Genomic DNA, 22,965 nt, shown 5'->3' with positions numbered 1-22,965 from the left:
GTTTCAGAGAAAATGTTAACTTGAGGAGAAGATGAAATGTCATCAGATTCTGACCGGGGCATGTAACCCCGGGGACAAAACTTTCGGAGTTGGAAGCGTGGAAGGTAAGCGTATGGTATATTGCTCACAAGTAATTTTGAAGAATCTTTTTGAATCTTTAGATATTAAAGGATTTACTGATAGAAAATGAAAAGTAAAGGCATTTTTGCAAATTTTTGTATTAAACGGGGAAACATATTTTCAAAGATTTTTCTCGAACGTCTTGAAAATAATATCAAAAAATACACTCCTTTCAAACCTGTTTTACTGTTAAAAATTTACATTTGGAATTTTAATGTTTATGCTGAAAGAACTTGATCACATTTGCCATAATAATAATCTTGAAGATACCAGTAAAATCTCCTGTGCCCATTCGGAATGCATAATATAAACAAAATTTTAAAAGTACGACCTATCTTAACTACTACGACCTTTTGATGCAGGAGTCCGTTTGACCGCCTATGCTGCTGGCTGCAATATTACTATCCTAGCAAACAACTTCCAGCGTGTTCAAATTATACCTGGGATTTGTCACAACAACGTTCAGATCTCCTGTGTTGATGTTTCCAACAACACAGGGAAGATTGCTGTTGCGTATGAAAATAAGGTCAGATTTAACTAAAGATTCTTTCTAAGGGACTAGACACTAGTTATTTTAACAAAACTGAAAATATTAAATTTATTTTAAATTCAAAGAATTAACAAAAATATAGCTACACATTTGCTTAATTTTTAAGAAGCGAGACAAGTTTTTAAAATTCTTCAAAAAGAATGGGTTGGAATTTTCTATTATTTCTCTTTTTGCTTAATCATCTCTTATTTGGTTTAGGTTTGTGTGTTCGAGCCTACTCCGCTAGTGCAGAGGGACTCCAAGCATGGATTGGATTACTGGTGGGTTAAGACCGGAGAACTAGATCTAGAATGTAAAGTCGCAAGTTTATCCTGGAACCATGAAGGGACAAGATTACTCACTGCCGGAGAAATTCTCCAGATGTGGAAATACAACGAGAGAACAAGGTTTGCTCTCGGAGGAGACGAGGACGAGAACGAGAACCGGAGCGGGAACTGGGATTGTATCTGGAGTATCCGTCCTCCTAATCAGGTGTTTTTCCTTGCCTTCTCCTCGGACGGAACCCTGTTTGCAACTGCTGGAAAGAACGATCGATTGGTTCGGATCTGGTTCCAGAACGTGCATCTCCTACTCCCGTCCCAGACTATGGATTCCGAGGAGCACCGTGAGAATTACGGATTCATTTATGTTGCGCATCCTCGTCCCGTGACAGGGTTCTCCTGGAGGGATACAAGTAAATATATGCCAAGGTAACAGACTTAAGCAATGTCTTATGATGCATTTTCCAATTTTTATTTTGTTTCCAGAGCATCGACAATCTTTTTCTAAGGAAAAAATTGATAGGTCAAGTTCTTTCTTGATATACAATGAATATTACACGGCATTTGCTGTAATTATTTTTCACCTTGATACTCCATTTTGATATCGTTGATACTCCATTTTGTTATCCTTGATACTTAATTTTAATATCCTTGGACCTTGATACTTTATTTAAATATCCTTGATACAGCATTTTGTTATTTTCGATACTCCATTTTGATTTGATTTGATACTCTATTTTGTATTCTTGATTTAACTAGGTGTGGAGTTGCAAATATGCTGGTAACTAACTGTGAGGATAATATCTCCCGACTCTGGTGTGAGACAGTTCTTCCGGACGATGGTTTAGTTAGTCTTACACAAATAGATCCAGCAGCTACTCAGGTAGTTATAGTAGATAATCAGGTAGTTGTAGTAGATAATCAGGTATTTATAGTAGACAATCGGGTAGTTATAGTAGATAATCAGGTAGTTGTAGCAGATAATCAGGTAGTTATAGTAGACAATCGGGTAGTTATAGTAGATAATCAGGTAGTTGTAGTAGATAATCAGGTAGTTGAAGTAGATAATCAGGTAGTTGTAGTAGATAATCAGGTAGTTGTAGTAGATAATCAGATAGTTATAGTAGAAATCAGGTAGTTTTAGTAGATAATCTAGTTCTAGTAGATAATCAGGTAGTTCTAGTAGATAATCAGGTAGGTGTAATAGACAATTGTTTTTATCTTAGATCATAGGATGATAGTTTATAAATCTAGGTTTGATCACTTCTTAGTTTTTTTGTTGATTCAATTTTTTTAAAAAGCAGTTATTTTTTTGTTTTGATATTTAATTTTCCTTGTTACCTTCCAGGATCCTCATTTCCGAGCTCATCGGCAGAAACAACGGTTTATAGAACGGTTGAAGCACATGCGTCAGAATTTTGCTTCACGTAAGATGATGAGAGATAATGAGGGAGGATCTCCAGCTCCGATACCATCACTTCCATCTTCCTATTCGGTTCATGATTTTCATAATCTAAGTTTCCAGGTAGGAATAGGAACTTTCTCTAAGTTGGTTTATCCTAATGGGTTTTCTGATGTTTGAATTTTATAAGTTCTTTACGCACTAACATTTTAACATTGTGAATGTCAGATTCTTGAAAAATATTCGATATTTTAAAACTTAAAAAAAAAATTTTGTAACCTGAAACTTATTTAGGGCTCAGGGGTGTCTTCTGGAATGCATTTTCATCTGGCAGCAACTATCAACGCTCTGACCGATATCCCTCTAGTTCCTGCCATGAACAGTTCTTCAAACTCCGGAGTAGTTCACAAGTTCTCTCTGCACTGGCTAAACAACAAGGAGATCTATTTTAGCCTGGAGACGGAGAAGATTCTCCAGGAGCTGGCCAAGGTAGCCCTAAAGAGGGAGGATAGTGTGGTAGAGAAGGAACTATTGCAAGATCCTAGAGATGTTAGATCCTATAGAGGAGAGATGAGTCCTGTCAGGAATATTGGTTCTAGGGCGGAGGAAGTTTCTCACGGCGGAGGAATATCTCATACTCCGAGTGTAACAAGCTTCTCGACGGATATATCCCAACCCAGCACCACCTCGGCTCATCAACTAACCCTGTCTGAGGCTATGGACCAGAGAATCGAGGTTTTACTGCAGGGTTGGCACCAGAGCTCGGATCTACTCTTCTCGGTAGGATTATATTTCTAATATTCATAGATTTTTTCTCTTTAATTTCTATCCTTTCTTTCTAGGGTCGACTACGAAAGTAGATTTTCTCTCAATTAAGGATTTGGTATAATTCCGTTTCTCTTTGTACTGATCTTATCTTAACAGAAACCTTGTGGACGCCCATCAAGTTTTAACTTATGTCAAAATTGAAGAGTTAAAAACTAAAATATAAGTGATATCTATTTTAAAATACAAATAAGAAATTTCTACAAATTTTGGGTTTGCATTCATCTATACAGAAAAAGAAAATTTAGAAGTGGAAAAAAAGAAAATATAGAATTATTTTTTTTAAAATTTTACTTCATGATGTCATAAACTGACGACAAAGTAATATCGACAACAATTGTTCAGGTTCATCCAGTGGATGGAAGCTTATTGGTCTGGGTAGCAGATTTTCTAGATGAATATCAACCCGGAGCATTTAGACAAGCTCAGGTTAGCTTCAGCTCCAGGATACCCAACGCTATACCTATAGGAGACGCGAGCACCATGAGCAGTAACGTAGCGATATTCAACTCTAAACATTTATTGAATATAAACCAACTCCTGAAGGAGGAAATGGAGGCAGCTGAACCGGGCTCTCGGGAGGATAATGAAGAGGAACATCAACCTCACAAGGATTTAAAAGAGAAATTGGTTTCAGTAACAAAAAAGTATGATGTTTCTCCGATAGTCTCCATGATCTCAAAGCATGAGAACGGAACCTTGAACCTGTGGGACGTAACCTTTTCTCCGGATACTAAATTCTGCCAGCTTCTCAACATTAGTCATAAAGCAAGGGTGAACGGACATAGGTTTAGGGTTAATGAGATAACTCCTCATCCCGTCCTTCCCCTCCTTCTTACAACTTCTCATCACAACATGAGCTCTGCTCCGTCAGGTCCCAGAAAAGAAGAAAATTTCTGTAGTGAGCTGATACTGTGGAGAGTAGATCCAATCAGTCCTATCTCAAAACCTGGTAGTGGAGGTATCTCTGAGCTTGCAAGAATCAATTCAAGGTAGATTTTATTTTTTTATTTATGAAATAATTAAAATCAAAGTTTATAAACTTCCTCGACACTACAGTGGTCTTCAAATAATGTGAAGTATGACGAATTCTTGTAAGAACACATTGAACATGTATAATTCACAGCATTTTTTTTCTTTTGATAATAGATATGATTATAAATATCAAGAGCATTATTTATTTCAATTTCTATTTCTGATCAACTTGCTCTATCGTTAATTGTAGAGTCAATACTAAACCCTATTAGAAACCAGTTCTAATTGAAATATTGTTTAGACAAATCTCTGCGTTCACCAATGTAGCGTGGATCCCTACTCTGCTCCCTTCTTCAGTTCTGGGTACTCTATCCAACTCTCCCAGTGCATGCTTTGTTTCATCAGATGGGAAGAGTCTCAGGGTTTACCAGGTAATACAAAAAATATATTAAATAGCGTGTGCTTGAATCTAAAAGGAATATAGTGCAAATTCCGATACAAATTTTGAGTTTTTTTAAAGGCCTCAGACGGAGGTGCAATACAAGTTCATAAATTTTAAAAAAAAAATCCTACTTTTTTATGTGACAGGGTTGTTTGGATAGATTCATGAACAGACATGGTTATCTAAAGCTATATCCTTAAATTACTTTAACAAAAACATCAAACCGAGGAAAAAATATATTTTTCAGTTTTTGCCTTTCCTTTCAACTCGTAAAAAAATGGAGACTACATTTATAACGTGGCATGCTAGATTTTCAATGGGGCTCATAATAGCTTTGTTTGATCAAGGATAAATGAGATATCCATGTTTTTCTCTTTAAAGCTTGATAATTTTCAGTTATGGGTTCTCTTTATAAGTGGCTTGTGAATTTATGCTACAAAAACAAGGAAATTGTTAGATTTAAACACTGTAAGTAAAAAAAAACGATTATTGATTATTATTCGGAAAAAAGTTTAAAAGGCACCTTTGTGAATCGGGCAAGGGCCTGTTTAAATTGAGAGTAACTTAAAATTACAACGACAGTTCTTTCTTCACTTTAAACAAAATTGTAATTATCTAGGCTGTGATAGATGCACGCTCTCTGCTGGGAGAATTAAACACTACGTTCAGAGATTCAGCAAACAAGTACAGGTCTACAACCAGTATGGCCAGCACCTCTCCAGCAAAGGACAAGAAGTATTATAAGAGCGTTTACTCCAGTATAGTCTCTGCCCAGTCCTCCGCTAGACCTGGAGTAGTGATAGATCTGGACCAAATAGAGGATACTCAGCAGAACTGGCAAAATACAATCCTTCTCCACACATTCCATCATGAGATGGTTCATGGATCCATTAGTTCACAGAGCGGGGTCAAGCTTGGTCTTATCCCGTCTTCAATGTCGGCTATGGTTGACCTGAGAGAGAATCAGACCGGGTTCAGAGAAATATTCTATGTAGTTCTAGCGGAGAAGGTTGAGAATTCAACCTTGATGCACATGTGGAAATTGATTCTTGAAAGTCCAGAGAAACCCGAAGAGAACGGAAGTGCAAACACAACACGATCCCCCTCACCGGAGATGAAAGAGGAACCCAAGGATGAAGGAAGAAGAGTTCTGATTTCCAGCACCAAGGTTTGCACTCAGAAGCTCCCCCTACCGGAGAGTGTATCGGTGATCCAGTGTGTACCTGCCGCAGGACATCTCTCCTCCTCCAGTATCTATCCTGCTTGTTTAGCTCCCTATCTTTTGGTAACAGCCTGCTCGGATAGCATCATCAGATTCTGGACTGTTGTAGATACTTCAGACGGCGGAGAAGAATCGTTCGAGTGGGAAGAATGGAAGATGGAGACGGAACATATATCCTCTGCTATTGAGGTTCCAGGATACCCTCTCAGTGTCTCCGCTGCCTACACGGGACGGATTGCTGTTGCCTACAGGTCTGGAGAAAGTTTTACCCGAAAAAATAAGCACTCCAATTCTAGTTATGTAAACTTGTTTGTTTCCATCTATGAATGTGAGAGCTCCGGAGGTATTGAATGGATCCTGGAGGATAAGATTGTTTTGAAAAATATTGAGGTTCCAAGAGTTGAACCTGCGGTGGATCAGACAGTTTTCCAACCACAAGATCGGAGAAATAATGCGTTCGCTAAGCTGCACAAGAACCTTTATGAAGGTTCTAAACTGGAGAGGGAAGAAGGATGGAAAACTACAACTAATCATCACCCCCAGGTTCCTAGTCAAGCAACTCTATCTAAACTGAAAGAAGGTTTCGGAGACACCTGTGCTTCCTCCCTAGTTCAGAAACAACTAGTTCAGCTGGATTGGGTTTCCAACGAGGATGGGAGTCATCTTTTAACTGTGGCGGTTGCAAATAAGGTTCTTCTTCTAACCACAGTTTCTGCTGACGTATCTCACGCCTGTAAACTGAACAGGAAGGATATTAAGAAACCCCAGTCTTCAAGACCTCTACTCAGGAAATCCTCATCCATTGGTTTGCAACCATTGATAGATGAACTCAAATGGATGATATTCCGACGGATAGAACTCCAAACTGCTGATGGATTACCTCCCCTTCCCATGTCTGTATCCTGGGCTCGGGACGGAGTTCTCATGTGTGCAATGGATAATGAGGTTGCTGTGTACAGCCAATGGCAGGCAGAGGTTTCAAACTCTCAAGAAGATTCAGCGGAGGATAATGATCAGAGAAGACTGAAAGAGACGGAATTAATTTCTATTTCCCAGGAAACTAAACCCAAGAATGTTCATGGTGGGTTGAAAGGCTCATATGGAGCGGATGCAAGATTTTTCAATGACTCAGTTGAGAAAGCCAAGAAGTTGATGGGGGGCGGAGTAGAAGAGTTTATGTCAGATATGGGATTATTTGAGGCTAGTCATCTCTCCTGTCCTGTTCTTCCCCAGTATCATCCTAAACAGTTGATGGAGCTCCTGCATTCTGGGAAAATACGTTGGGTTAAAGCAATCCTGAATCATCTAGTCAAATGTGTTTGCCCAAAGCAACAAAGAAGCAGACACAGCACAATACAAGAATCAGAGAAAACCAAAGATTGGACAAAATCCAGAAATTTATCAATTATTGGAGGACAAGGACGGTCTCCGTCTCCGATCCGGGATAATCAAAGAAGTTCAACCTCTGCGATGCCGGAAGATCAATTGATTGATCATGCTGAGGTTTATGCTATATCTCCGCTCCCTCTCTGGATGCTGCTAGAAGCAGACAAGGAGAAAGGATCTTCTAATGTTGAAACCCAGGAATATAATGAACTCTTTTCCGACAGTGTTGTAGAAGGAGACATGGATTTCAATTTAAACCTAGAGGACGAGGATTCATTTGTCAGACAACGACGGCTCTCCATGTCTAATGAGAAGCAAGGATTGTCCTTTTTTGGTCCAAGACAGGCTCGGGTTTTATCTAAACTTCTAACTCACTCCCAGCTGCCTGGACTTACAAGTCTGGATCAAATGCACCTGATGGCGCTTGCGGATACAGTTGCATCCTGCAATGTTGATATAGCGGAGAGGTTTGCTATCGATGCGGCTAAATCAGCTATTTCAAAGGAAACAAACCTGGGAAGCACTGGGAAAGGAGAAATTTCTCTTGATTCTTTGGATGATTGTGGACTTCGCTTCCTCCTGGCCATGAAGCATTATTGTTATCTTCAAAGATGTCTTCCCTTATCTCAGAGGAGTAGTGTAGCAAAAGCTGGGCTTAACTCCAGTAACATCATATGGGCATTTCACTCCGAGAGTGAGGAGGAACTGGTGAGTTTAATCCCTTGTGTTTCCAGGGGTAATCCGACCTGGAGTGAACTGAGAGAGGTTGGAGTAGCCTGGTGGCTCCGTAGCAATGTTACTCTGAGAAAACTTGTTGAGAATCTTGCTAAAGCTTCGTTTCAAAAGAACCAGGAACCCCTGGACGCAGCTTTATATTATCTGGCAATGAAGAAGAAATCTCTTGTTTGGGGTCTATTCCGTTCCATTAAGGATGATAAAATGACGCAGTTTTTCAAAAATGATTTCAATGAGGAAAGGTGGAGGAAAGCAGCGTTGAAAAATGCATTTGCTCTGATGGGAAAACAAAGATTTCTGCACGCTGCAGCTTTCTTCCTGCTCAGTGGCAGCTTAAAGGATGCAATGGAGATTATTGTTTCTAAGCTAGAAGATATCCAGCTGGCAATCCTAGTTGGTCGGTTGTATGATGGAGTAACTGAAACCCATCCTGTCTGTGTTCAGGATATTATCAAGGATAAGATTTTAGGTTTTACCGAAGCCGGAGAGTATTCAAGAAACTTGGCGCATCCTGATCCGTTCCTTAGATCTATTGGACACTGGATCTTGAAGGAGTATGACTCTAGTCTTACCACTCTGATGGAGAGGAATGTTGGGAATGATCATCCTAGTTATGTCTTAGATGAGAAATATCCTCTTCCGATAAAGACCTCAGAGGCTGATCCCATGGTTTTCAATTTCTACGTTTATTTACGAACTCATCCGTTGATTATCCGACACAAGCTGAGTAAAAACTCTGAGGATAAGAATAAGGCTCTAATGCTCTCCGGGTTTAAGAAGGGAAGCATGGAAGGCGGATCAGTTCTGATTGAAGATTCAGTTTCTCCCCTAGAGAGGAAACTATATTTCTCCACTGCAAACTTTCATCTACGAGGTGGGTGTCCTGCTCTTGCTCTAGACGTTCTCTCTAAACTCCCTGCTAGAGTTTCTGTAACAGAAACCAAGAAGGAGGTTGTTCGTGAGCAGAGCAAGGAAAGTCATCATGATATCATGCAATCAGGACGGTTGGATGAGAATGCTCTGGATTGGGGTAATTTGAGCAGTGTTAGTCCTACCAAAGAAACTGCTCCGACCAAATCTGATGAGTTTGGTTTGGATTGGGGTCCAGCGGAGACTGTTAAACCTGGTCATGATGACGATGAGCTGAAGCTAGAGTGGAGTGAGGATGATGATGATAATGACTCCGAGTTTGAGGAGGATAAGAAAAAACTATTTAATCAGGGTAAATCTGTTTCCTTCCATACTGAAGAAGCGGCTCCTGCAACAGAATCTAAACCAGTGATAGATATCATTGCCCAGCAGATGAAGTTTACGGCCTGCTTGAAGATTATGATGGAGGAGTTGAGTACCCTGGCTACAGGGTTCGAATCTGACGGAGGTTTGATCAGGTATCAGCTCTATGTTTGGTTGGAAAAAGAAGTTGAAGCTTTGAAAAAATTGTGCAATTATAACGGTGTAGAACTAGCAAATGAACCTGATAAAGCTCTTAATCTCTCTCTGGATGAATCTAAGCATTCCGCAGAAGCACCCGCTCTGCACCAAGTAATAATGAATGAGAAGATTGATTTTGAAACTCGTCTTCTCAGAGTTTCAAGGAGAAAGAAATGGTTGGCAGCTAACCAAACCTTGCTCAGAACTCTTCACAGCTATTGCGGTCTTCATGGAGCTAATGGCGGGGGTCTAGTTAATGTACGAATGGAACTAGTTCTTCTTCTCCAGGAACTGCAGCAGGAACAAACCCAGCATCAGCTCCTCTCTCCACTTCCTTTCCCAACCACACTTCCACTTCTCTCCGCTTGTATTGCACAGCAGAAAACTGTTATTACTGATCCTGTTCATTATCTTCAGTCCTTCTCTCATGATATACTTTACCAGATCTGTTGTCATAAACCTCTACCAGCTCCAGACTCCGGTAGGTTTCCTTCCATTCTTCTCATTAGAGATCTATCTATCGCTCTCTCATCTTGTGTTTATCAGTCCTTGTGCGACTCCGACAACATAAGTCGATCCAAGCTGTCTGAGGAGTTAAGGAAAGCTCCAGGAATGGATGCTATTGGTAGAATCAGCAATGTTGTTCAAGATTCCTATCTTATGTTCTCCATTGGAAACCGTAGATCCTCAGCTATGGAAGATGTAAGCCAAGTGTTTACCGAACCTTCAAAATGGCCGGGAGTAACTTCTCTCCGTGCTCTTCTAGATAGAGATAAGGATGATGATACACCCAATCTGTGTGTACTGCTCTGTGAAACCTATGTAGCTGTGTACATGAGCTTACTTCTCTACGCTCTCAGTACATGTGACTGTCATGTTCTGTATAGGTTGATTAGTCAGGTTCCAACACAGAACGGTTGGACACAAGTCTTCGGAGGCGGGAGTAAGAAGATTGTGAAGGTAGAAACCTCCGTAAACTCTCCTCTGATGAAGGAGGGTCAGGATATGGCGGAGAATATTCTCTCCTCTGGGATTAACACCGTGACAAATATTACCAAGCAAAGGATAAAGTTAAACATGAAATTACTCAATGTACAGATCGGATCCCCTCCACAGGATTCAGCTCAGGATACACTCAACAACAGGAAACCTGCGACAAGAGAAGAATTCTTCCCTCCAGAATCCTCTCTTGTTGCTAAACTTTTGTCCAAACCCACATTAGATGCAAACATGAGCAGTATGGATTATGATTCTGCCGAAGAGTCGGACCAAGAAGACGACATTGATGAATTAGAGGATGAAGATGATGATCCTTTCTCCAATGTTCCAGTAAAATCTGAAAACTTGGAGCATAGCAACCCAAATAGTTACTCCTGGGCAATCCTAAGATTAACAGTTCTTAGTATAGCGCAGAAGAACATTGAGAAATTCCTGTCTATTGCAGGTATAGAGTTGTCTGAGCTTCCTATAACTAGTTCTCTTGTTTACAAATGCCTGAGAACTACAGAAAAGTGGGCCGAGGTTGTTACTGAGAGGTTAATGAGAGATGGTAAACCTCCGGATAATTATATCCCGGGTTGTTTCCCTGATGCTCAGGCCTCCGGTCCTCTCATAAACAAGTATAAAGCCATGCTTGAACCCTCTAATACTCCGTTCTCCAGTAAGGGTCAGGGACTAGGAGCTATTAAACGACTCTGGAAATATCTTGTTCATCAGGAGAGTGTTCAACCCATCTTTATCCGATACATATTTGGGAAAAGCAGGAAAATGTCGATTTCTCAAATGAGGATGGAGGATAGAGAGAGCAGGAACGGAGATGAGATTAATCATGAAGAATCTGTTGGACAGATGAAGATCATTCACAAGGATCCAGATAACCTGACAGCATTCTGTTTAAACAAGGTGTCCGGAGGCCTAGTCGCAGTTTCAACACCTCGAGAGATTCTAGAGATTAACATGGCTCTTCTCCTCCACCCATCCTCTTGGTCTGATAGGTCGGAGGACGAGGCAGAGTTTGATATTCTCAAGATGCAAGAAGCTTCAGGACTTCATACTTCTAAGGTTTACCTTTTTAAATTAACATAACAAATATTTTGTAAATCTTTGTTTATTGTCGCTTTAACCCCCATTTTTTTCCACACAAAAAAAACAACTTAAGTTTCACAAAATACATTTTTTTACACTGTTAAGTTTATACAATTTTTGAGGAATGGGGAATCAAGAAAAATAAAACTAACGACATTGTAAATATTGAGTTGTCTTAAACTAGTATTTCTAGGGAAATAATTTCATGGTTCCTCCCGGAGATCCGTTCCAGTTTATCTCCGGTTTCAGCGGAGGAGCAGGACACTCATCAGTTTCTCCTTCAAACTCATCCTGTCAGGTTAATATATAACAAATAAAAACAATGAACTGGATTATATTTCTTTTTTAAGTTATTGTTTGTTTTCTTGTAGCTGAACTTATGCTTTTGTTTTTTGACGTTTTTGGATACAAACAAACAGACATAAAGACGAGCAAAGTATATATTTAGGTTTTAGATCATAAAGCGTTATTTTTTAAAAAAGAAAACTTACCAAATGCGTTATAAATTACTGTCAAAAAGAGTTTGTAAATCGAATAAAAAAATAGATTTTAGAAAATACGACAGAAATTGATTTTTTGAAAACAAGAAACTCTCTAGACATGCTTATTAAAACTTATGTTTAAGGTTTCCCAGGGAGTTCGAACATCTCCAGTAGTAAAACGCCATCGTCAGGACGGGGTTCGAAGACTCTGTGCTCATCCTCACCTTCCTCTCTATCTTAGTGGAGGACAGGATGGTTCAGTTCTTCTCTGGGAGTGGTCACATAACCAACATGTAAGACGGGGGAGAGTAATATACTTTCCTTGGAATGAAAATAAAAATTAGTTAGGAAGCAGAATTAAAAGATATTTTTATGAATTTGGTGAAATCTCGCCGAATTTTATCTTCAGCTTAACCAATCTAGATTGTTGCACAAAATGTTTTCTTGATCAAGTTTGTCAAATTTGAGTGAAAAAATGTGTTTATTTAGGGGGGGGGGGGGTCATTGTTGATGATAAGTAGTCGAATTCCAAAGTGTTGACGAAGAAAAATATTTCAATAGTGTGGGGTGGATGTAAATAAAACTATTTCAGAAAATGTTGGTCAATCAACAATAAAAATTTTTTTTAAAGGTTACCACAGTTCGTCAATCCAGCGTATTCGCTCGAGTGAACAGGATTGTTTTCTCCGAGCAAGGAAACAAGTTCGGAGTATCGGACGGGGACGGAAATGTCTCTCTGTGGCAGGCGAACAATACTGCTCAGCCCTATCTAAACCTGGAGATGTTTACCAAGAACTGCGCAGATTTAGTCTTCCAGGTTCGGTTCATTTTAAATTTTACCTAACTATTATTCCCCCAGCAGCGGGATGTAAAGTCATTTAACTGTCCTTCGTGACAAATAACTACTGAGTGAAATAACATTCCACTCAGCAAAGTTTTCATAAAAAAACTTCGCGCATTTTCATCTCAAGACGATAAAATTGTGTGTGACTATTTCGTTGGGAAATTTAAAATTTGGTTTGGGAATCCTTGTTAAAGTAAAATTCCCTGAACTTCCCTGTAAAGTAATTTTCAATAATTAATAACAATTAACAAAATTTATGTCTGCCATGATTCCCTTATTGGCGAGTTCTTGAACCAAATAGATATATTTATAGTTTTACACTCTCCGTTAGCCCCACGGACGGAACTGTATTAAGTTATGGCCAAGTCTAGGATGTACCGTCCCGGCTCTTCGACCAACACGCCTTCCAATGTACACAGTTTCAAAGCTTTAACACAGAATAGAACTTTAGTTTAAGTTTTAGTTAAGAACTATATATAAAATATAGGATAAAACAAGCTTAACAGTGGACATATAGTTTTACATGAAATGTTTACTCTGGACAAAAGTACAGATCATCTGCTTTCACCTCTCTTGTACTTTGGTTTAATTACTTAAAGTTTCCAAATAAAAAGGTCTCTGTCTGTAGAAATATAAAAATGTTTGTTTTTGTTAATTGATCTGTTTTATCAAGGGCGGCAGTTCCAGTTTACTGGCTAGTGCAGGACACAGTAGTGACGGGAGGAATGTTGCTCTTTGGGATACATTGATGCCCAGCAAGCGAGCTTGTGTCCAATCATTCCAGTAAGAATTTTTATATAAAGAAAATATTTTATTTATGATTTTAATTAGTCGTATTAATGCTTTAACTAATAACCGAGTTTCCTAAGAATGATAGTTGAGTGCAATATTACAATTTAATATCTTTTCTTAAACCTTTTATTTGCGACAATAGTGTTTTTGTTTCAAGTTGCCATGAGGCTGGTGCCTCAAGTCTGATACACGCTACCCAGCACCAGATTCTGATATCAGCTGGAAAGAAGGGTTTAGTCAATGTCTGGGATATCAGACAGGCCAGACTACTTCATGCATTCAAGGCTCATGATTCTGCGGTGAAAACTATGTGTCTTGACGCCGGAGAGACAATGTTTGCTACAGGTGACATTTCATTTAACAAGTTTGAATTTAGGAGTTTAACTTATTTGAAAACTTTAGAATTGGATTCCCTAATCCCGAGTGCTAAATATCTGTATCTACTGTCGACACTTTAGATTTTCTGCTTAATCCTCTCTTTTTTATATCACTGCTGGGTTTGGACCAATGAGAGTTCTCTCATTAATCGCGCACCAAAGTTTAAATTTTCTTGGCTCCTGATTGGCTGTTCGGTTTCTACGATCAAGGCTCCGATTGGTTGCAGATGAGACACATTCTCAGATATTAATTTAAGATTATATTAATCTGCAGATGAGTAAAAAGAAGAGATCAAGCATCGATCTTGATATCCAATTCTAAAGTTTTCTGCTCTAAGCAGAAGTTTAAGACGTTTTCATTATTTAAGTTTCTCATTGTAAAAATATCAAATATACCTTGTTTTCAGGATCTGCTGACGGAGATATAAAAGTGTTTGATCTGGTTCATCACAAGGTTCTGCATTCATTCCATGGAGAGCATGCCAGGTTTACATTTATTTTATTTTATTACGCATGCACGTTGTACATTACAATACATCCGAATGGCTAAAAAGAGTCCAGTAATTCTTCATTTTTTTTCTTTTTAATGTTATAGAGTTTAAAGGGTCAAGTTAAGGAATGTGCTCCTACAAGTTGATAAACCTCAATTTTTATCCGAACTGAACAGATTCATGCTGCAGCTTTCAGGAACATAATTGTGTTCTAATGTAACACTGCTAATTTTTCCATAATGTTCTATTTAATCCATTGTTTGCCATTTATATCGTATTATTAAACTATTATCTGCGCTTTTACCGATTTCCCTCGATTTTCAGAACAATGAGTTTTCAGAGAGCTGTGCAGACAATACTTTCGCCGAGCTTTAAGGGTACAACACAGAGGGTTTGTCGTCGAAGTCGGAACACTGCCCCACCGACATCAACCCAGTCTGTGGCAGCAAGAACCTCTTTGTCCGAACCCTTACCTGGACTCAATGTTGCCGCTTTTATTAAAGCGGAACGTAACTCTCCGGATACTAAGGTGGAATGATAACTAGAACGAATATTGATCATAAACAAAACCAACAAAAATAATTATATCGATAAGTTTATTATCTCAATACAAATCTGTCGTAGGTTAGCATTTTAATTGTTTGATTTTTTTCTTAAGAAAAAAGGACACTTAATGAAAATGTATACTTAATTTACTAAATTACTTAATTTTTTGTCCTATATCAGGAGCGCCGACCCCTATTTCATTGAATGATGGGTTGTCCTTTAATAATAATAATAATAATATCAGGGGATGTAACAACTTTAAGAAAATAACAACATTTTATTGGTAGAGATCGGGCTGAAAACCCCGAATGTGGGATAGACTTTAAACTCAAACACTTATTTAGGAGCCTGAAGCCATGCCTGCAAAGTATGATTTGATAAAAAAGGAAAACATTACAGCAGACTATATCTAAATTTGTTTGTTTGGGGGACCTCTCATGACTCAAGGGAAGGGTTATGGATGGTCATAATTTAAGATATTTGCCTTAAAAAAAATCCGATATTTTAAAATCAACCCCAAAAATAGCTAAACTTGAGAAATTATTTAAATTAAAATCCAAGATGGGCACGAGGCGCCCTTAAAGTCTAGTTTTATCTTTATTGTGTATTAGTGTACAGGACCCTTGAATAGTATCACAGTTGCGTCTACGGTTGCATAATTTTATTGTATACTGTATAGGTTACAACCCAGGAGAATATCATCAGGGTTGATTCTCATTCTAAACATATTGTATACTGTATAGGTTACAACCTTGGAGAATGTTATCAGGGTTGCCTTTCATCACCATCGCCGAATTTTAAATATATTGTATACTTTATAGGTTCTAACCCTTGAGAATAATATCAGGGTTGCTTTTCAGCAAAAAAATATTGTATACTGTATAGGTTACAATCCTGGAGAATGTTATCAGGGTTGCCTCTCATCCTAAATATATTGTGTACTGTATAGGTTACAACCCTGGAGAATGGTATCAGGGATGCCCTCATCCTAAATATATTGTATACTATATAGGTTACAACCCTGTAGAATGGTATCAGGGTTGCCTCTCATCCTAAATATATTGTATACTGTATAGGTTACAATCCTGGAGAATGGTATCAGGGTTGCCTCTCATCCTAAATATATTGTATACTGTATAGGTTACAATCCTGGAGAATGTTATCAGGGTTGCCTCTCATCCTAAATATATTGTATACTGTATAGGTTACAACCCTGGAGAATGGTATCAGGGTTGCCTCTCAGCCCAAATATGGACAGTTTTGTACTGTAGGAGTCTGCATAGACTCTGGGTCCAGGTATGTTATAATATTTATTTAGTGTCTTTCCAGAATATTGTTTTCATTTCCGGATTTTGTCCTGTGAGTGTCTCCTAATTGTTTACCTATTCAGGTATGAAGTTGCCTTCCCTAGCGGTATATCTCACTACCTGGAGAAACTCGCCTTCAATGCAACATCTAAATTTAATAGCAAAGACGAGATCTTGCATAAACTTGAACAGTTTGGAGGAATCTGTGATTGTCAATCCACAAGGTGATAATTAATCAAAGAAATTAGAACGAAAGCATGTCCAATGTTTACTGGATTAATTCGCGTTGCCTCACGATACAGTATAAGTTAACAAGAGAAATCTTTGTCATGAATAAACTAGAGTGACCCGAAAAAGTCAGTTAGGGTTTTTTATGCATTTGAAAAAAGACCTCCTCCGGACCAAAAGCCATAAACTATGACTTACTCATAAACTTTTAAAAATCATAAAAAAAGACTTCAGAAACCTTTACGGCATCCTGTAGAATTCGTGTACTTTTTCATTGATGGTGACATGATGTTTTAACTTTATATTACTCACTTACTAACTAGGATCTTCGCAGTCGAAATAAAAGAGTTCATTAGAGTTTTGAAATAATCTTCTTGAAATTTAAATTGTTTCAGGGACATTTTCCTGTACGCTTCTAGTGTGGATAGCCGGGGGTTGGAGGAGACCATTGAAATCCTTGGAGAGGTTGTCCTCCGACCTCTTTTTACAGACGAGGAGATGGAGATGTGTGAGATGATGATCAGGTTTGAGCTGGAGGATCTAGGGATGCGTCCTGATCAGGAACCTCTCCTAGTAGAACAGATTCATGCTGCAGCTTTCAGGAACATAAACTTAGTTTTTGGTTACATCATCATTGTAATCACCGTATCTATATCTACATAATAATATAAAGTAGTTATCTCTGTTTCAGTCTGCCTGTCCGATCATAACTCATGGACCCGTGGACCAATAAGCATCAAGTTTTAAATGGGGAACTCGGTAGAACCATGGGAATGTTTTTAATGTTTTAAATTTTAAGTATTTTTAAGAGAACATTTAGTTCCTAGGCAAAGCTGGGTTCCTAAGCCAGTACTACATATTTCAGAAACCCAATGTAGGGTTTTTTCAAACTCAAAATTTGCTTTGACTATTGGCTAACTTAATCAGTCCACCTGACAAAAGTATGGATTTTCAACAAAAAGATTGTTTTTATGTTTTCCAGAGGAAATACTCTGGGTCTGCCTAAGATCTGTCCTCAGGAGAATATTGGATCCATCAGTAGGAAAACATTATACTCTTACCTCTCCGCCTTCCACAGGTTAAACCTTTTACTTTTACATCTCCGCCTTCCACAGGTTAAACCTTTTACTTTTACCTCTCCGCCTTCCTTTTACTTTTACCTCTCCGCCTTCCCCAGGTTAAACCTTTTACTTTTACCTCTCCGCCTTCCCCAGGTTAAACCTTTTACTTTTACATCTCCGCCTTCCACAGGTTAAACCTTTTACTTTTACCTCTCCGCCTTCCACAGGTTAAACCTTTTACTTTTGCATCTCCGCCTTCCCCAGGTTAAACCTTTTACTTTTACCTCTCCGCCTTCCCCAGGTTAAACCTTTTACTTTTGTATCTCCGCCTTCCACAGGTTAAACCTTTTACTTTTACATCTCCGCCTTCCACAGGTTAAACCTTTTACTTTTACCTCTCCGCCTTCCACAGGTTAAACCTTTTACTTTTACCTCTCCGCCTTCCACAGGTTAAACCTTTTACTTTTGCATCTCCGCCTTCCCCAGGTTAAACCTTTTACTGTTTACATCTCCGCCTTCCCCAGGTTAAGCCTTTTACTTTTACATCTCCGCCTTCCACAGGTTGAACCTTTTACTTTTACCTCTCCGCCTTCCCCAGGTTAAACCTTTTACTTTTACCTCTCCGCCTTCCCCAGGTTAAACCTTTTACTTTTACATCTCCGCCTTCCACAGGTTCAACCTCATCTCTTAAATGTCCTTCAGTATGGCCTATATGGCGGATTTTAAACAAATTTATTGACGTATTAGCTATAAATAAATTATCGTTGTGAATTTTAATAATTTCATATTTAAAAATGTACTTTATGTTTTTCAGACCTGAGAGAACGGTTGTAGCAGGAGTAGGAGTGGATCATGATCATCTAGTCGAACACGTTCAGAAATATTTTGTTGATAAACCTCCAATCTGGGCTAAAGAAAACCTCACTAAAATCATCACTGACTCCTCCGTTGCTCAGTATACAGGAGGACACTGCCTGGTTGAGAAGGATCTGTCCTCTGTATCACTGGGTCCTACTCCTATGCCAGAGCTAGGACATGTTGTCCTGGGTCTACAGAGTGTAGGACACCAGGATCCAGACTTTATACCTTTCTGTGTTCTCAACATGTTGATGGGAGGAGGAGGTTCATTCTCAGCTGGAGGACCGGGCAAGGGGATGTATACAAGGTTTGATTATTAAAAATATTATTTAAGAACTTTTTAAATTGCAATTTGAATTATCAATTGGCTTTTTTTATTATTTCTATAGGGCGGGGTTTTTTTTTAACTGCTTTCGGGAGAGTTCTGAACAGGATTTGTTGGTAGTGAAGTTGTTTTAATATCTTTTAAAGTAGTTCTCAATGTGTATATTTCGATTGTTTTACATGTATTTTAAATTATTTTAAATATTACATTTTTTAGATTGTATACGCACGTACTGAATCGGTATCACTGGATGTATAGTGCTACAGCGTACAATCATGCGTACAATGATTCTGGAATATTTTGCATAAATGCGTCAGCACATCCATCCCAGCTCGGGGACCTAGTCCAGGTATGTTGTAAACAACTTCTAACACATTTACAAGAAACCTTGATATACAAAATACAATGTATATCAAGGGTTTTTAAGCTACAGAGGAAATTCTATGAAAAAAAACGCCTTTTGAAGAAATGGTAATTTATTTGATAAAATGACGATATTTAAATATTTAGTTTCGGAGATTAAAAGTTCCACGATTTAAAAAGATTTCTGTTAGGTTTTGGTTCGTGAATTGGTTGCAATCACAGGACAAATATCAGATTCTGAACTTAACCGAGCTAAAACTCAGCTTAAATCTATGCTGTTAATGAACCTAGAGTCTAGACCAGTCATATTCGAGGATGTTGCAAGGTACTTTTTTAAATCTAAACTATAGAGGAAGATTTTGCAATTGGTCAAAATTTTGGATTTGAAGGGACTAGCGCAAAGATAATAATTCCAAATTTACAGCGGTTCCCTTGAAACCTTAATGTAATCAAAAATGTGAAAGATAATGTCATTTTTCTGAACAGAAAAGTGTTAAATTCTAAAAAGTTTTCCATTGTAACAATAGGAAACTGTCTCTTTAAGGATACATTTCAATAATTCTAAAGACTGGCTTACCTTTTTTAAATTAACAAGGATATGCAACAAAAAAAATATACTTTTTGCCACCAATTGTTTTCAATTTAAAAACACATTTAAATATAAAAACAGTTGAAATGAGTTAATAAATACAAAAAAGGGTAGTAGTAACTTAAGTTGTTTTAGTTGTTTGATTTTATACCCTAAATCATAAAAATCAAGTAAGAATTAAGTGTCGTATAAAAGTAAAAATAAAAATTAAGTTATTTAAGTTGTTTGTTTATGAATATTTGTTTAGACAGGTTCTGGCTCAAGGACATAGAAAACCTCCTCAACATTTTATCCATCTAATCGACCGTGTTACCCGGGACGATATTAACAGAATCGGAGAGAAAATGCTCGCGTCTAAAGTTAGTTTGGCAGGAATTGGAACCTTGAAGAAACTACCCAGCTTCAATGATATTGAACTCGGTCTACTCGATAAACAGGTTTTTATAATCAGTTTTTCCGTGTTACAATTAAGAATTGTCCTAAACGATTCACAAATGTCGTTTATTTATGAAAATAAGAGCGATTAAGACAAACTTTGGCAGGTTGTCATATTTGAAAAAGAAAGACTAAAAAATTCTGACTGACATTAAAATTATTTTTTATATAAAAATAAATATTTAGGTTATCAAATTTACCAATACCAACAATATCATTTAATTAATTCTCATTTATTAAAATGGATGCAATTATTTCAGGGTTTGTTGCCCCGAAGAAAGTTTGCCGGTATGTTCAGATGAAACGGAATTAGATTTTGAGACTAAACGAACCTTGTTACATCGTTATTCAACTTCACAAACAAAACAGATTCATTGCAGAGATATAAAAATTCAAACCTTGGATATTTATTTTGATATTTTTTAGAATATTTATGTTGTTTTGTTATGTTTTCAATTAAATCTTATCCATCTTAAATTGCATAGCTATTTATTTTGCAGTCGTTATCGAATATAGATCCGACATCTTTTATAAATAATTTTTTGTCTAAAATGGTCTATCTACTACGGGACTTTTTATAGACACTGTAAATGTATAATAGTTTTAACCCTTTATTTAGTTTCTGATCAACATTAAAGCTAGGTTTCCTTGTTGTGTTGTCCAAAGGCTTCACATAAGACTGATAAATGGTGTTTCATATCTATAAATTGTATTCCTAATTAATGTACAATGTATACACTCCACTAAAGAGAAGATCAATAATCAATATGTCACGTTAGAGGTACGACTTTGGGACCTCGTATTACTTTCCTGAAAATCTTTTGAAAATATAATTTACATAACTTGGAATCTAAAAATGTTGGTCAACTTGACACATGCCAGTCGAAAATAACTCAATTAAGTCTTGACACTATTTATTTGTCAGTAGTACCTCGGAGCCCGTTCTCTCCATAGAAAGTGGTCGTGTACTTCGCGTACTTTGGGGACGATATATGTTGGCCGCTAGATGTCTCTCTTATTTGATAGATATTTCTCCGTACATTTGACGACCAATATAGGAGACGTCAAGTTGTCGACCAATGTAGTTTGTGGAAGGAATGGCCTCAGAAGTTTCCCCTCAGCAACTGCGTAATATTTAGTCTTCGGAACGAAGAGAATGAAACATTTCACTTTTAAACACAGTGACGTAATGTACATATTTTGTCCCAGTACAAGCTTTCCCAATAAACATGAAAAGTAAGAGGTTACTGAAAAAAGTCTTTGATTTCTTACAGTAGGACCTATAGAATTGTGGAATAGGAAGATGATTTCTCACTCAACTTATGAACTAGTCCAATGAAGTATACACAGACCAAGTTTGTACAATAAGGTTGGTTACTGTGAAATTAAAAAATAGTTAAACCCCTCTTATGACGTCACTGCTTATAGGGGCCAGGTGACATCATATTTGGTTTTTATTTCGTTATGTGAGGTTTTTTCTTTCAATCTTAGGAGACTATATTTTCCGTACATTAGAGCGCATCGAGAATTACCAACCTTATTATACAATCTTGACACAGACCCATTTCACATAATAAGCTATCCGTAACATCTGTATTTTAACGTCACATAAACTGATAAACAAGATCGCTTGAATGTTTTCTTTAAAGTTGACAATGAGTGTAAAAAATACCCTTTCCCTAAAATCGAAGAAAACTTTTGACTAAAATGTTCTTTGACATAAGGTTTCTCTTTAACCGTAGAACGAGTAGAACTAATAAAACACAAAGTTTACACAAAAAAAGATTGATGAAGAGGGATTTGAAAAACTACATTTGTCGAGAAGAATCGCTCCCAACAAACCGGAAAAAAGTTAATACGGATCACTCTTTAAAGTCAAGATTTTTCCAACAAGATACTGATTAAATGATGTGGCCTGAAGTGTCTCAAAAGAGGGTAAAACTTTCCGGAGAGCGAAACCATAATCTGACACTAAAACTGGTTGCACTATGTATAAAAAAGATTTAACAAAGATCATTTAAATTTCTTTCTATTAAGTAAAAAAAAATTCACTGTGATGGGTGTGAAAAATGAGTGCAATGAGGGCAAAAAACTAAAGGGGGCCGCTAAGCGCCCCCCCCCCCAGCCTGTTTAGGGTTAAGGTTATGTGCATCCTTTTAACCCTCTAAATAGTTTGATCACTTATTGAGATAAACTATTTTCAGAACCCACGCTCATGTCAAGCCAATTCTAACGCTTTCTACGCAATTTAAAGACCTTGATTTAAGAGGAAGGATGTAAATTATTACTAAGCAGGGTTGGAAAACAAAATTTCCCACTTTCGATTAATTGACACTATTTGACATTATATATGGTTACACTCGCAAATTTTGAAACAAAACTAGGTTTATATAAATATACTACTTAGAAGTAGAAGAGAAGCGGGCACCTGACTCGAACAAAATTAAAGTACGTTATCCCTATCCTTGAATTCTAGCTTATTTCTCAACTTTTTTAAAAAAATATGGTTTTTAAATTTAATTTTTATTGAAATACGAAACAATAGTATGTTTTAACATTTTTGCAATAATAACTAATCAGCCAGATATTATATGGTTATTCTACACCGTGCAATTTTAAATAAAAAATTTGTTACTTATTAATAATAAATGTTGAAAATTATGAAAAAGCTGTGTACATTTACATTGCAATATTATTGCGACTTCAGGACCAGTCTACACAATATTAAACAAAAGCCTGAATATGTTATAATATAATATTCGAGAAAATATCTTCTCAGCTCAATAAAATAAAAATACTAGGGAAAATATTTCAGAATTTATATTCATTCATTT

General features: G+C 37.4%; 2 protein-coding genes across 2 annotated transcripts; both read left to right on the top strand.

Annotated features, from left to right (window-relative positions):
* The first annotated feature begins 10 nt into the window (after positions 1 to 10).
* On the top strand, positions 11 to 14,478 carry LOC111698202 (dmX-like protein 2). The gene is made up of 15 exons (XM_023468474.1): positions 11 to 104; positions 483 to 646; positions 869 to 1,359; positions 1,690 to 1,813; positions 2,279 to 2,455; positions 2,627 to 3,112; positions 3,503 to 4,149; positions 4,434 to 4,563; positions 5,194 to 11,409; positions 11,627 to 11,731; positions 12,059 to 12,208; positions 12,547 to 12,732; positions 13,433 to 13,542; positions 13,709 to 13,896; positions 14,336 to 14,478. The coding sequence occupies exons 1-15, from the start codon at positions 32 to 34 to the stop codon at positions 14,476 to 14,478; spliced, it is 9,390 nt and encodes a 3,129-aa protein (XP_023324242.1). The 5' UTR covers positions 11 to 31.
* A 151-nt stretch (positions 14,479 to 14,629) lies between these two features.
* On the top strand, positions 14,630 to 20,535 carry LOC111698067 (mitochondrial-processing peptidase subunit alpha). The gene is made up of 10 exons (XM_023468305.1): positions 14,630 to 14,948; positions 16,170 to 16,261; positions 16,356 to 16,496; positions 16,896 to 17,102; positions 17,483 to 17,578; positions 18,376 to 18,726; positions 18,961 to 19,093; positions 19,299 to 19,432; positions 19,944 to 20,133; positions 20,392 to 20,535. Exons 1-10 carry the CDS (start codon positions 14,748 to 14,750, stop codon positions 20,431 to 20,433), a joined length of 1,587 nt encoding a protein of 528 aa, XP_023324073.1. The 5' UTR covers positions 14,630 to 14,747; the 3' UTR covers positions 20,434 to 20,535.
* Positions 20,536 to 22,965: the final 2,430 nt, after the last annotated feature.

Source organism: Eurytemora carolleeae, unplaced genomic scaffold (assembly GCF_000591075.1).
Source record: "Eurytemora carolleeae unplaced genomic scaffold, Eaff_2.0 scaffold40, whole genome shotgun sequence".
NCBI lineage: Eukaryota > Metazoa > Arthropoda > Copepoda > Calanoida > Temoridae > Eurytemora > Eurytemora carolleeae.
This window is presented reverse-complemented; position numbering and strand designations above follow the sequence as displayed.

What these genes read in the sequence shown, in the direction of transcription:
- LOC111698067 (XM_023468305.1), top strand. Translation starts at nt 14,748, where the DNA reads ATGAGTTTTCAGAGAGCTGTGCAGACAATACTTTCGCCGAGCTTTAAG. An exon ending in ATTCATGCTGCAGCTTTCAG is followed by an intron (nt 17,103 to 17,482) that starts GAACATAAACTT and finishes TATGTTTTCCAG; the next exon opens with AGGAAATACTCTGGGTCTGC. An exon ending in AGCTCGGGGACCTAGTCCAG is followed by an intron (nt 19,094 to 19,298) that starts GTATGTTGTAAA and finishes GATTTCTGTTAG; the next exon opens with GTTTTGGTTCGTGAATTGGT.
- LOC111698202 (XM_023468474.1), top strand. Translation starts at nt 32, where the DNA reads ATGAAATGTCATCAGATTCTGACCGGGGCATGTAACCCCGGGGACAAA. An exon ending in CGGAGTTGGAAGCGTGGAAG is followed by an intron (nt 105 to 482) that starts GTAAGCGTATGG and finishes CTTTTGATGCAG; the next exon opens with GAGTCCGTTTGACCGCCTAT. An exon ending in AGAGACAATGTTTGCTACAG is followed by an intron (nt 13,897 to 14,335) that starts GTGACATTTCAT and finishes CCTTGTTTTCAG; the next exon opens with GATCTGCTGACGGAGATATA.